Source organism: Sander lucioperca, chromosome 19, assembly GCF_008315115.2.
Source record: "Sander lucioperca isolate FBNREF2018 chromosome 19, SLUC_FBN_1.2, whole genome shotgun sequence".
Taxonomy (NCBI): domain Eukaryota; kingdom Metazoa; phylum Chordata; class Actinopteri; order Perciformes; family Percidae; genus Sander; species Sander lucioperca.
Window position 1 is genome coordinate 8021978 of NC_050191.1, and position 14936 is coordinate 8036913.

The window sequence follows — 14936 nt, forward strand, 5'->3', positions numbered from 1 at the left end:
CACACACACGCACACACACACACACACACACACACGCACACACACACACACCGACGTGTGGCCCAGCCGCATGACCGCAGCTGACATTTTAATTAATACCGTCAGACCCTTTTCTCCCGTCATACATATTGGATTCTGCAGCTGCCAAACATTCACAGATGTGACAGCAGCTGTGTTTCCAATCCGGGGATCTTTATGCATTCTGGGACACATCAAATTAGAAAGAGCACATTATAACTAATTCATTAAATGTCTTTACTTTGCTTATTATGAAACAATTAGGGATGGAAACACATTTGTGAATAGATGACAGAGGGATTGTGTGAGATGGAAATTAGAAATAAACAAGTGCTTGCTCACATCAGAAGTATTCAGATCGTTTATACCACAGTGTAGAAATACTCCACTAAGTATTATCAGAAAAGTGTACTCAAAGTATAAAACGTAAAAGTTATTGTGCAGTAACATGTTCCCTGTCATTGTTTATCTATTACAATCTGATGTTTTTGGATTGATATTCCTGCTGCATTAATGTGAATGTTGCATTTTACTGCTGGAGAGGTTTGAGGTTGTGCTCATTTTAGTCTTGCATTGCCAGACCTTCCTCCACAGCACTGCGGCGGAAGGTCTGGCTAGTCCACACAGCATTCCAGGATGGGAGAAAAACGTGCTCTGGCATTTCTTTAAACCAATCACAATCATCATGGGCGGCGCTAAGCGTCGGATGGAGCCACGGTGCCGCTGCAAAATAGACTCGGGAAGGAACTTGTTTTGGTGGAACGTGTGTACGTTCAAAAGTTGTTTTAGTCATGCAACAGAAAGCTCCGATTGGACAGATACTCTAGCTAGCTGTGTGGATTTACCCTGCAAAGATCTGAAGAGCAGTTAACCATAGTCCTCATAAATCCACCGGAGTTTAAAATTCAAACACAAAGAAAGCGGAAGGTAACGGGCATCTGGCCGAAAAGAGTGAAATCCGGCGGAATTTCCGCCGGCAACGGAGCAATCCCGGAAGTGAAACAACGTGGATATAGACTAGGGCTGAACGATTAATTGCATTTGCAATAATATGCAATATGTTAAAACACGATTTCCTAATCGCAAAGGCTGCGATTTGGTCACGTGACTCACGAGAGCAAATCAGTCTGTACTCCGCAGAGAAAGCATCAACTTAGCACACTAACGCTATGCCGTACCTTGAGCAGACATTCATTCAAACAACTCTGAGTTGTAGTTTAAAACTTTTACAGCCATTTTAATAAAATGAAGGGTTTTATTCGGGCTCCAGTCCATATATGCAGTTAATGGATACAGGCACGCAGAACTGAAGGCTCGGTTAGCAACGATTTGCTCTGATTAGCGGTTAGCTCCAGTTAGCTAGCTCCGTTATAAAGATATGGAGTGGAGGAGACTGCCGTGGCGAGGGGTAACAACCAGACTCTGATAAATGACGTTCGGGGAGCTTTCACAGCAGCGTGGCTGCATTGTTTCAACAGTTTTATTAGTACAGTTAATCCCACGACAAGACCAGCAGCAGCATGCTACTACTAACGTAACAATAGCCTCTCTGTCTCTGAGTGCAACGTTGACGCTGTCATGCACGCGGCACGCAACTTCATGAGGGAAGGGAGGGGCTGGAGGCAGCTCCTCGGTGTACGCTGTAAAAAAAAAAAAAATACACCATTGTATATACTGTATATACTATATTTTTACTTATTTAACTGTGTGTAGTAAAGTTCAAAGACAGTGTTTAAAAAGTGCAATCCACATGTTATCTTACATTAAATAATCTAAATACTACCAAGTGTGGTAAAGCCACATATTTGTTTTTATATTTCTGCAATCTGCACTTTAGTTTGTGTGATTTGTTTCTGACTTTCATATGAATGTTTACACCAGGCTTGGTCAGTGCTCAATATACTACTGTGACTGAAGTAGTTAAATAAAAGATGTCATTCCTATAAATTCATGCATCAACTAATTTTATCATCACATCCAGGCCTGGCCTCCAGGAAAGAACAGTTTATTTAATCTACCTAATCTTGTGTTGTTCATACTATACAATGATTTATTGCTCGTCTTTGTTGAATAATGCAGAAGACAAAGAGCTTAAAAAATAATCGCATATTAAATCGTAATCGCAATATTTTTGAAAAAAAAAAAAAATCGCAATTAGATTATTTTCAAAAATCGTTCAGCCCCAATATAGACTATTCTCATTTTAACGCCTTTATATACTGTTGGCTAGTTTAATCTGCAGAGTGGCCAGGTTGGCTCAGCAGGCGCACATATACATAGAGGTTTATGCCTCGACGCAGAGGTCCAGGGTTCGAGTCCGACCTGTGACGATTTCCTGCATGTTCCCCCTCTCTCTCCTTTCTCACCTAGCTGTCCTGTCCATTAAAGGCAGAAAAGCCCAAAAAATATTATCTTAGTTTAATCTGCAGAAATGCATCAAATTCTATAAGATCATCATAGGTTTGTAGCGCCGCTGTCCTGTGAGACCCATGTATCTCTAAAAAGTCAACTTTTATGGTGTCAGAAAAACAGTGCCGGTTTTAGATTTGTGACGATGCATTTTCCAGCTGATCCAAGAGGCTTTATAAAAACTTTATTTTGCTTAAGAAGTAGGAGAATTTTCTCAACACTCAAAATGAACACTTCATCCTTTAGTTTATCACAAACATTTAAAAAACACCAAATTTGGAGATACTTAGTTTTCACCAGACAGCAAGGGGATGAAAAACTCGTCTGAAGAGTAACTAAGCTGTCAAACAGTGATGGAGTCAAAAGTACAATATTTGCCCCTGAGATGTAGTGGAGATGAAGTATAAAATGGAAATACTCAAGTAAAGTACCTCGAATTTGTACTTGAGTATATTACTTGAGTAAATGCAGTTACATTCCACTACTGTCTAACATAACTTTATTAGCTGATAAAATGTCAGATGTGTTTTTTTTTTGTTTGTTTTTTTAGCTTTTTTGGAGTTCTTCATACTCAAAGTGGCTATTTCAGTACTGTGATCAATACTCGGTGTAAGCTCAAAGAACAATAAAAGTTCACACAAAGCTAGCTATCTTATGGTCAGTTTTTTATGACATGGAAATATCTAGAAATCCGCTGAACTTGCTTCAAATCGATACCAATGTTCCAAATTCACATTCTACCTTTGTGAAATTTTAAGAATACATTCAGGACTTTCTGGAAAACAGCTACATTCAATGTCTTTGCAAAAAGTACATTGTGTGGCATTTAAAGACCATGGGCCCTATTTTAACGATCTAAGCACACGGCGTGAAGCGCATGGCGCAGGTGCGTTTAGGGTGCATGGTTCAAAAGGGTTGTACTCAGTGTCTTCATTAATTCATAGGTGTGTTTTGGGCGTAACATGCATTAACAAATCTGAGTATCATCTCCCATTCCCTTTAAAAGCCAGGCGCGTTTGTGCCTTGGTGCAGTGCTATTATGATGGCGGATTTGCACCGTTATATATTTTTATTTGTAATCTTTTGTATGTTTGTGTGCTGCTGCGCTTCCCTGTGTGTGTGTGTGTGTGTGTGTGTGTGTGTGTGTGTGTGTGTGTGTGACAAGCATAGTGTGCGCACTGTGCACGAGCCTAGGTGCATTTTACTAATGCGCTGTTAAAATAACAATGACTGCGCTATTGACTTTAGAGGTTTTTGTTGGTCAATGGCGCGATCACTTCCCACTGCCTCAAGATAGCAATACGCCAAGAATTCACCTGAACACACCTCCCTGTAAGACCAGTAGGCCAATGGGCGCACAGATGGCCACAGGTGCATTTGCTTTTTAAACGACGTGGGTGCTGGACGTCTTAAAATAGCAAAGACACTTACTTGCGTCAGGCTTTGTGTCTGTTGCGCTGCGCTGGGTGCAAGATAAGGCCCCATCTATTTCAGCACTGCTACAGGGCCTGTATGTAAAGTTGAAGCATGGAAGGAAAGAAGGAGCAAAAATAGCTTCAAGGTTGCTATAGAGAGGAAAAAAAGAGGTCGATGAGCAGAGATGATAAAGAAGAAGGGAGTATGTTTTATGGTTTTATTTTAAAATGTAGCAGGACATCTCTCATCATTTTGACCATCCTCTACTCTCTTTTCGTCTTCCCTCCTCTCCTTGGACCATGAAAGCTATCATGAAAGATGTGACAAGCGATCTGAATTAGGAATTTCATCTGCCTCTCTGCAAATTGAGCCCATCAGCCTCCGGTATCAAACATTCTTTGGAGAGACACTTCTGTACAGCAAGGCTCTAATTGGTGAAGCCGGCTGTTATCTATGTACAGTGAAACAGAAGTTCAATGCAGCGCCGCTCAGTGGGAGGTGAGATCTCTCTCTCTCCCCTTCATTCACAGCTTAATTCAATTGGAGGGCAATTATCGACCACCCGAGGCTTCGAGATCCTCATCGGTTTCTGTTCCCAACTTGGAGGCTTGCTGCGTAAGATCCCCACCCCCCACCCTCCACTGAACAAGGTGATGTCTGTATCGGGTGTTTTACACCCAGTCAAACACCGGCGCAGGCGGTAGCAAACAGACAAGGAGGCTTTCTCGGTCACAAACTCAAGATTCTAAATATTCAAGAGATTGCAACAGACAAATGGATGAGGTTAGACTTCAGCACAACTCTCAGGGAACCATTGCAATGACTTATTCCTTCAGGCTGAAAGCAGATTGCCTTCTACATAATGACCAGTGATTTGTTTTTCAGTCTGTGAGTGCAAGGTGCAGTACAAAGAATGAAGTTCAACGTAAATTACTTTGTTCAAGAAGGCACCTAATTTAAATTACACACACACACACACATACACACACACACACACACACATTTAAACTCAACATAAAGATTGCACAAATAACATCAAAAGTAATGATCACTTGTTTCTAGAAATAGACAAACAAGACAATATGGTTTAAAAAGCAGCAAGCCAATGTTTTGGAGTTATTTCGTGACCATCAGCGTGGTGGGGTTCACACACCAGTCAGTAAGAAACAGCTAAGAAGAAGAAACAACAGAGATACTGGGAGGAGGATTTCTTTTCTTCGCATTTTGCATCCCCCACACAATCATCTATTCAATTTCTAAATTTCAGACATTGTCTTCATACAAAAAAGGTTCACTCTTGGACTTCAGTTTGTTGCCTGAATCTCTCCATCAGCTGTTTCACCAAAATGTGGCTTTTGTATTGCTTAAAAACTCTTTTTTTTCCAAAAATTTCAGCATAAATTGGAGTAATGCTAGCCGTTTATTGATGGATGTCCACATCTATTTTAGGTACCAGACCTCCCATGATTCCGTGTTCTCAGGGGATTTGGAGGGTTGCAAAGCCACACAACTTTATTTGGAGTCAAATTCATTTTTACAGTTTTTTTAAATACGAAATAGTAAATACAACAAATGTGCTTCTTAATGACTAAAAAGACCAAAGGTCTGCATATCATGGTGAAAATAAGTTATTTTGTGTGGAGCATTTAGTCTAGACAGTTTTAGATTAGGGCTGCACAATTCATCGCAATTATATCGAATTCGCAAGACGGACTAGTGCAATATTTGTTAATGGCAAATTATGTGTCAAACCATTCTGAATAAAGTATTGTGGTGCTGCAGAGACGTCCCAGCCTACAAATCGCATCCTACAGACTAAAGAAAAAAAATGTCTTTGGTAGAGTTCCTCGCAACAACAATAATCACACTATAAATCATTTTAATTAGAATATTTAAGTGAAAATGAGAAGGATAAAAAAATTATAATTCCCTCCAATATCGTGAGTCATATCGCAATATCAGTCAAAAATAACCCCAATTAGATATTTTCCTCATATTGTGCCGCCCTATTTTAGATCCAAACGCAACAATCAAATCAGTGACTTTTCAGCATTGGGACAAAAAAAAAAAACATTCCTTAATCGTCACATACACAGTACAATGTAGTGAAATTATATATTACTGCATTGAACCCATCCTAAGTATTAGGAGCAGTGGACAGCTATACATACAGCATCCGGGCAGCAACTAAGCATCAACCATCTTTACCATTCACAGTATGTTTAAAGCAGAGCCAAAGTCTGGTCCGTCTCCGTTTCTTCTGATGACAGTTAGTAAATTAACTGAACAAATTACAACTGAATGACTGACACCAAATCAAATCCTGCTTTTTTCACAGTTCCATCAGCTCCAGAAATAATTTTCTACAAAAAAAAAAAAAAAAAAAGAAAAAGTGAGAAACATTGCAACCTTCAAAATTTCTTGAAATGTGTCGTTCAATGACAAGTGAAAACAAGAGAAAGAGAGAAGACCGGAACGAAAGCTCTACTGAGAGCTGAACTCAATGCCACTCTCAGAATAAGCTTACTGGTTTTGTTATTGGATATCAGACGAATGCCAGACTGAGACAGAGAATGGACTAATGTAGTATGTTTATTTAGTGAAGGAGCACTTTATGTTCATTAATGCACTCTATCGATTATCATCCTTTCTGTTTGATACAGCAGTCAGTGTTTATTTTCAGACTCCTTTTGCATGAATTATATCACCCATACTGAAACCCAAACTGTTTTGCTTCACCACAAATGCTGCTACCAAGAGCTCATAAAACCACCAGTTTTACCAGCCACATTCATTCACACTAGGGATGCACCGAATCCAGGATTCGGCTTCGGATTCGTCCGAATATTGGACTTTTTTGACAGGGTTCAGTTTCTGCTGACGCCGCTGTTGATTACGGGAAGGTGTTTACGTAGGTGGACCATTCAATGCAGTAGGCTGTGAGAAAGTGAAAATGGAACTTGTGAGAAGAAAAAGTGTAGTTTGGCAGTACTTTCAGTCAAAAGAAGGCGATTCAAGTCGAGCTACATGTTCGATTTGCAATGCAGATTTGTATCGTGGTGGCAAGGACCCTCAACAATACACAACATCGCCGCTGTTAAAACATTTGCGTATAAAACATCCGAAAGAATATGAGTTGTGCATGAAGGAATCTACAGATAGCAGCCAAAATGCAGCAACTTCAGGTACGGCAAAGGAAGGACAGTCACAGCTAAAAACTTGTGTTAACCAGACAGCGCCTCTCCCGGGCTGTTAGCTTTTCTCTCTGCAAATAAGTCTCCCACAGTGGGAGCGGAGCAACCAAGCAGCTGGCTGCTGCTTGTTAGCTAACGTTAGCTTTCTAATTTCACCCACTCAACATGCCTTCATCATACACTGGTTAGCGAAAATTTGCCATACAAAATTGTCACTCATCAGATAAAAAGGAGAGTTCTCTGCGCTTCTGCAGACCACAACAATCCAGTGCAACCAAGGCAGGACAAAAACGGTATAAAGTAACAAAAAATAGCCGGTGCAACACAGAAGTCTTCTTACTTGATAGTTTTATTACTTAAGGTGCAAAACAGTGACTAACGTTTCGATGTAGAGTTACAGCTTCATCAGAGTCCTTGAAAATGCATCCTTGAAAATTGTCACTCATCTGGCGCTAGCGATGTGCTTTCCTACGATGTGAAAAGAGCGTGTGAATTCAACATTAAGTTGTTACATTTAACTATTTTAGAGGCTGTGTACGTTGTTTACTTCATTAATGTGTTAATGGACCAAGGATGGGAGTAGGATTCGGTATTCGGTTTTGGATTCAGCAGAATCTTAACCAGTGGATTCGGTATTCGGCTGAACCCCAAAAATCTGGATTCGGTGCGTCCCTAATTCACACAGAGTCCATTTTTATGCACTTCAAGAGACAGTTTGCAGGTAAAGAAAAAGCTTTCCTCTGTTGATGTTGTTGCTCACATTAATAGCACCAACCCTGCTACAGAGATAGATGGATTGAAAATAAGCAATAAAAAACATATTGGGACAATCATGCATTCAATTTCCTCAGTTATCTTTAAAAAAAAGAATTGTATACTACATAATTTAGTCTGCATTGAGGAGACGTATACTCTCAGCATGTGAGCTGCTACTGATAAAAGTATTGTGGCCTGTGGAGCAAATAGTAATAAAAGAAAAAGATGTACCAGTGATTACTGCACTTTCAGAAATACACTGCAGTCCATTAGTAGACAGAGACAAGTTAGACATTAGCATATTGGAAAGTAAACATTAACTGTGGGGGTTTACTGCTGACTTTTAGCTTTAATTTGAAGGTGTTTAAATCCACATCACATGAACAGCAGAGGAAATGTGGCCCTCCGTATGCATAGCCTCATATTTGAAGAGGGAGGAGATATATATATATATATATATATATATATATATATATATATATATATATATATATATATATATATATATATATATATATATAGAGAGAGAGAGATATCTATCTATCTATCTATCTATCTATCTATATATATATATATATATATATATATATATAATATCGGAGCCACACCATCGCTAACATAAAGAGAAAAAGAGCAGAGCTACCAAGTTGATCAGACAAGATGTGTGTAGATCTGTCTGATTCTAGTCAGCAGGTAGCAATGATCGATCAAACACACTGAACGCTGACATTGCTGCAATTAAACAGAGCAGCATGTCAGCGGATCAGAATCACGGGGCAGATGCACAAATTCTCTCTTTAACATTGCGAAATAGGGCATGACTTGGCAAAGGGACTGCGCTCTATGCTCTTTTAGTGCCCTTCTAGTTTCTTCATATGATAGTAAAAGGTGACTGAATCACTCACAATACAGTCTGCATCAAGTTGAAGCGAGTTTAAAGATGGTCAGATAGACTTATATTTTAATGTTGATTGGAAAGTTATTATAATGGAAACTGAGCCCCACTTATGTTAACCACTTTCCTGGGAAAACATTGAATTGTCTTTGGTCTCCAATCCTATGAAACTTGGTATCTTACCCATGATGCTCTGCCAGTGCCAGGCCTGTGCTTTAGGGACTCTTTGCCTTCATTCTGTGTCATGTGAAACCATCAGTCAGATTGAGTTTAGTCAAGTTAACAATCAACAGTTATACCCTAAAAAGCCCTTTGTTCTCTTGTCTGTTTGGGATCGTTGTCCTGCTGCATTGGCCTAAATTCATGGGACTCTATGTATGAAAAAGGCTTTTGAGTACTACACTGTTCATCCTATATAATGATATAATGTGCTAGGATGGAGCCAAAACAATGACAAATGTGTCACTGTCCTAATATTTGCAGACTACACTGTACGCAGATGCTCCCCACTTTTTTTCCAGTTGCTGTTCGGCAGCACTTAGCAGGAACCTGGCTAAACCTAAAATATGCAACAGATGACTCTTGTGCTATCATATCCAGGAAAAAGCAGGAACCCTAGAGGTTGAGAATGTTGTTCCCATTTCCCTCTGCATGCAATGGCTTCCATTCTTTCAGCTGTCAGCTCTCGCTACAATTTTCAAAGTGTGAACTCCTCTTCTGGGCTCGGATCACTTTTGTCTCAACCAACTGCTGAGGTGACAAAACTTTCCTTCTCTTAACCGTCAACGCCGCTCTACTCTCCTGCTCCTTTGACACACACACACACACACACACACACACACACACACAGAGGCTCGACTCCCATGACAATTGTGAAATATATACATGAAAGCATCCAACCTCTTTCGTTCAAATAAAGAAGGCGCTACGTGCACAGCAGCTCATCTCCAACACTCTCGAGCAGGAGAGTATTCAGCCAAAAAAAACAAATTTGTAATGATCGACAGCATTAACGTGCACATCCCTGCACAAGAGCACAGCAAGCACTGGTGAGGAGCTGTAATGATGTGTATCAAACCAGTGCATTTGAAATAACCAACAGCAAATAAGAGCCAATAATGAGATAACTGCCACAGTGCTAAATGTCTGCTCTCTTTGTAGGACGACAAACCAGCAAAAGCCAACTCTGCAGAGACAAAAAAAAAAAACACAGAAGAACTAAAGAAGAACTCCTAAAACCACCACATACTGTGAATGTGAACTCATAAATCCTCTTAATTGATAGATCTTCAAAGCACTGATGCTCATTTCAAATGGAAATAAAAAGCATACCCAGAAGCAGCGAAGATCAAGGAAAAAAAGAGATTAAAAAAAGTATGACTTACTTTGAGTATTCTTCATTATCTCTGTCGCAGCGAGAGTCCTTGTGTTTCTCCCAGTCCTTGCCATGTTTACATGTGGTCAGCAGAATAATATCTTCCCCGTTGTGGATGTGATACAGAGCATTCCTCATCTCAGAACCGATGCCCGTTAGGTAACGCTTCCCTTTGAAAACAAGCAGGTACTTCCTGGAAGGCGGCACATCGTTAAGCGTCAGATAACCTATGCCCCCTCCTTTCAGCGGGTGATCTTTGGAGAACAGAGGGATGGAGATATCAAAGTTGGGTCGGAAGTTGACCACATCTGCGCTGGCTTTGGCCAGCATGGCCTGGCCCACCTCGAAGCCCAGATCCTCTGTGTAGTCCGGCCAGGTGCCGGAGTAGAGGTTGAATATGAGGTGGTTCCTGCCATCGTTCCACGTCGGTAGGCTCTGGATTCTGAGTCGGACGTTCTGGACGTACTGAGCCGAGAGCTGGTCCCGGTCCAACGTGTCCATGGCCAGAATGAACAGACAGGCCCGCGATGGGTCCGTGGTGTGGAAGCGAGACTCCTCAATGGACGACAGGATCTTCTGGTAGGTCTCGGAGATCTCGTCCCCTCTCTGCGCGGGGTAGATGTAGACCCTGAAGCCCGACTGGCAGCGTGCGAAGTCGAAGCAGGTTTCCATGCGGCAGCGCTTGTTCTTGTAGATGTTGTCGCGGATCGCACGCCGTTCGCGAGGAGAGGTGTGCTGGTGATGGAGCTGGGGGCTGTCCTCCTGTGTACACACACACACACACACAGACAATGACATCTATTCTTTCAACACATTCTTACTCCCATCGCGTCAAAAAGCGACGCTTGGTCAGGTGTCTTTGGCGTTTGGTATTGACGCAAAAAGTCTCCTTTAGAGTCATATTTAGACGCACTTGGTCGGGACTCTTGGCGTCACTATTTGACGCTCTCAGGACTCGTGTCTAGCCCTTTGGCATCATATTGAGACGCGCTTGGTTGGGACTATTGGTGTCAGTTTTTGACTCTCTGGGTCGGGACCCTTGGCGTCACTTTTTGACACTCTGGGTCGGGACGTACATTTAACTGAAATGCAGCACAAGAACGGGACAGTTAGGTTTAGGAAAAGATGGTGGTTGGGGTGACAAAATGTACATTTCAGTGAAACACGGGACAAGAACGGCACACGAATGCCGGTCTCCTGGGTGAAAGTCCTGTGTTGTTAGACCCATCCACCACCAGATCTTACATACTACTCGCTACCGTTATCTGTGTGAGAGTGCTAACAACACCTGACAGGATTTCTGGGTGGTGAGGTTTTTTTTAAAACATTACTTCATGCTGACAGTAGAGGAAATCCATCTAACTTGAGGGGTCATTGCTACAGCGACTCTGATAACCAGTCATCACAAGAAGATGGATGGTGACTGTCTTAATTCCCCTAAAACCCTTTAAGACAGAGCAAAGGTTGCATATGTCTACAGTACATCTGTGTACAGACAGACTACAGCAATGCGTGAAAATATATACTGTAGATGCAGGGGATCTATTTCTCCATTCAGCCTTCCTGGATTGTATAGTGCCGTTTTCGTTCTGATGACTGTTAAAAACTGTGAGCAGTTCATCTTATTCTGATGTTCCCTTCTCCGATCATATGATTTGAATCATTTTTTAGAGGCCAGAAGAGGTTCCTCTAGCAAGTATTCCACAATAAAAAAAAAAAACAGCACAGACTTCAGAAAAGTAAGAAATAAACAGATCTAGCAGATGTTTTCTTATTTCCATATTTGTTCAATCACATGATTCATCATTCTGTGTCCCCTAAGGCTCTAAAGCTTTGAAACAAGCTGCAATCTCATAATTCATCTTTATCAATCATTTAAGAATGTATTTACTATGAATGACTGTAGTTCTTTTTAATTGACTTGATAGTTTAAAGTGCTCATATTATGCTTTTTGGCTTTTTCCCTTTCCTTTATAGTGTTATATATCTTTTTGTGCATGTTATAGGTTTACAAATTGAAAAAGCCCAAAGTCCACCCCAAAGGGACTTACCATCTCCAACAGAAAACACTGTTCACAAACTGCTCCAAACAGCTCTATTGTAGTCCAGCCTTTACTTCAGAGACGAACGTGCGTCACTTTGTAACACACGTTATAATGCTCACCTAGCTGCTAGCGTATCACTCCCTCATACTCTGCAACTGACTAGCTAGCAGAACTTACTGCGCATGTGCGACTCCCAACAAAGATGGTACAGAAGTAAGATGTCTCACTCTGTAGCTAAAACAGAGAGCTCAACACACAGGGTGAAAAGAGGAGCTGCAGCAATGTGCAGTTTAACAAAAATATGGTGTTTTTTGAAAATTAAACCACATAAACCTATTCTGGTACAACCTCTAAATACAATTATGAACCTGAAAATGAGCATAATATGAACACTTTAAAATAACAGAAAGCAGCCTACTGTAAAGTGAATACTTTTACTTTTGATAAGACCATTAAGCTGATGATACTTCTGTGAACTGGAATGAAGAACTTGTATGTGTAATGGAGTATTCTTATTAGGGTTGCACAATATATCTTTTTTTTTTATCGTCCATGTGATATCAACTGTCGCAATATACATATATTGCAAAAGGCTGCGGCATACCGCAAAATTCACTCAGAGATTTTTTGTGTTACTTGAAAGAAAATATCAGTAGAAAACTGCACTTCATAACGTAACGGTCATTCTTTTTTTAGGGGCACCTTTTATATTCAATTCAATGTTCAATAAAAGAATGTTAGAAATGATTTGCGGTTATTTGTTTTAAATTCAACAAGCAATTAGGGTTAGGGTTAGGGTTAACTAACCTAACCCCTAACCCTGTTGTATTTAAGCAAAATGCTGAAAGCAAGTAATATCGTTATCGCAATATTCAGCAACATTATCGCATATTTTCCTCATATCGTGCAGCCCTAATTCTTATGAATACTTCTTCCTTTATATTGGTTTGGTCTACCTCTTGCTCTCCCCCCTCCAGGTACGGCTCCAGCAGCTGGGTGGACTCGGGCCAGTGCCTGGACGGTCTGGACGGGCTTCTCTGGGGCAGGGGCTGGTACACCTCCTGGCTCTGGTGGTAGTACTGGTACTCCTGCTGGGGGTACTGGTGATATTGGGGGTACTGGGGCAACTGGTGATATTGGTACGACTGCTGCTGGAACTCCCCGATTTGCAGACCCCACAGGTAGATGAGGAAGAGAAGACCGGCCCCCACAGACACGAGCAGGTACCGCTTCTTGGCCTGCATGTGTGCTGTGGAGGAAGAGGAGGAGGTGGTGGTTGGATAGATATAGGGCAAGAAAAGGAGGAAGAGTAAGGGGGGGGATAGAGGGTTGAAAAGCAGGGAAAAAAAAGGGGAGAGGGCGAGGAACTAGGAAATGATGAGGAGAGGAGGTGCAGGGAGGTAGACACAGGTCAGCTCCACCCACAGAGCAGCCTCTCTATCCACAGCTCACCATTTTTGGATTTTGGAGTCACTAAAAGAAAAAAGAAAGAGAAATGTACTCATGAATTAAGTTACCAGTTACCAATAAAATCTTGAACAAATCAGGATTTTTTAAAACTAAGTAAAACACTGAGAACGCTACAGCCTACTAATAGAAAATCAGTGTAAAGGCTCTGTATGACTAGAATAATAAAAGTCATAAAGCTCCTCTAGTGTCGTTATTTTTGTCAGATTTAATCATCTGTACTCCTGACTCTAATGAACATTCAGAAAAGTCAGATAAATGCATTGAAAAGACACCACATGCAATCTGATGAGGCTAAACTTCAGGTTTCACGTTCAACAGAAGTAAAAACAGAACAGAAAACATATGCATCATTTAAGTTCAAAACGGATGCATATTTTCCCACTAAGTGGTTTGCTGACCCCCTAATATGTTATTAATGACATCACATTTTAATATTTTGCCGATCATCCGTCGCAGTAAGGCATTTTTAATGATGTAGTGAAAAAACAAGCACCTAAACCTTTTTATATCATTTTGACGACACGTGTAAACAAATGTTTAGTCTAGCAATTAAACATTTGTTTGCCCTCTCCAGCTACTATATTTATCTAATTCAATACGACTGATCACATTTCACAAACAACAATTGTATGTTTGCAAAGTCGGCATTGACTGTGCAGCACTTTGTTGTTGCAAAATTGTAACTTTTTCCAAGTTCTTTTTTCACAGTGGCACCGGTGTTTCCGGGGTTAATTTGTGCGAATAAGACTGTGAATATATTCCAACATTTTCATCACTACATTTTAAAAGGCAACCGGTGCGGAATAAAAATAACTGGGAGGTGTATTAGAGAAAGGTCTTGGATCATGTTCGATAAGCAATGCAGCATTAAACTGTAGGATTTCTGAAGGGAGTTTGGTGCGTCGCTCGGTATTAATGGGAAACACGTGGGCTATAGGCTATGTGCGATATTTAAACCATCGCCCTTGCAAACGCTTTTAGGATTTTCCAAATAGTAGGCTAATGATCGCTTACATTTTTTCTCAGTGACGTGAGTCCACAATAGGAGCGCTATCACCGAACTGCCATCACTGCCTGTCAACCTACCTGTTTACAGGGAACACCTGTGGTCCCAGGAAGGGACAGGTAGCCTATCTGCTCTCCCCTCCAGCCTGAGCACGACTCCACCGTTCGGATACACATTCTCCAGCTATACCCCCCCCGGAACACCTGCTCACAAACCCATCCATAAATCATAAATTATATTTTTAAAAAGCACGTGTGGAAGGAGTAGTCACTGAGCTCTGCGTCCGTAGGAAAGCCTCAAAAGGTGTGCTGGTTTCATCCTCCACCGCGTCCCTGTTACAAACTTTCCTCGA

General features: G+C 41.0%; 1 protein-coding gene across 1 annotated transcript in view; it reads right to left on the reverse strand.

Moving 5' to 3' along the window:
- Window positions 1–13381, reverse strand: part of LOC116066120 (exostosin-1) — a 269823-nt gene extending 256442 nt beyond the window's left edge. Inside the window, exons 1-2 of the mRNA XM_031321959.2 lie at window positions 13065–13381; window positions 10074–10825 (exon numbers count right to left, since the gene is read on the reverse strand). Coding sequence (XP_031177819.1) covers window positions 10074–10825; window positions 13065–13352 — 1040 coding nt within the window. The 5' untranslated portion in view covers window positions 13353–13381. The remainder of the gene's footprint in view (window positions 1–10073; window positions 10826–13064) is intronic.
- Window positions 13382–14936: the final 1555 nt, after the last annotated feature.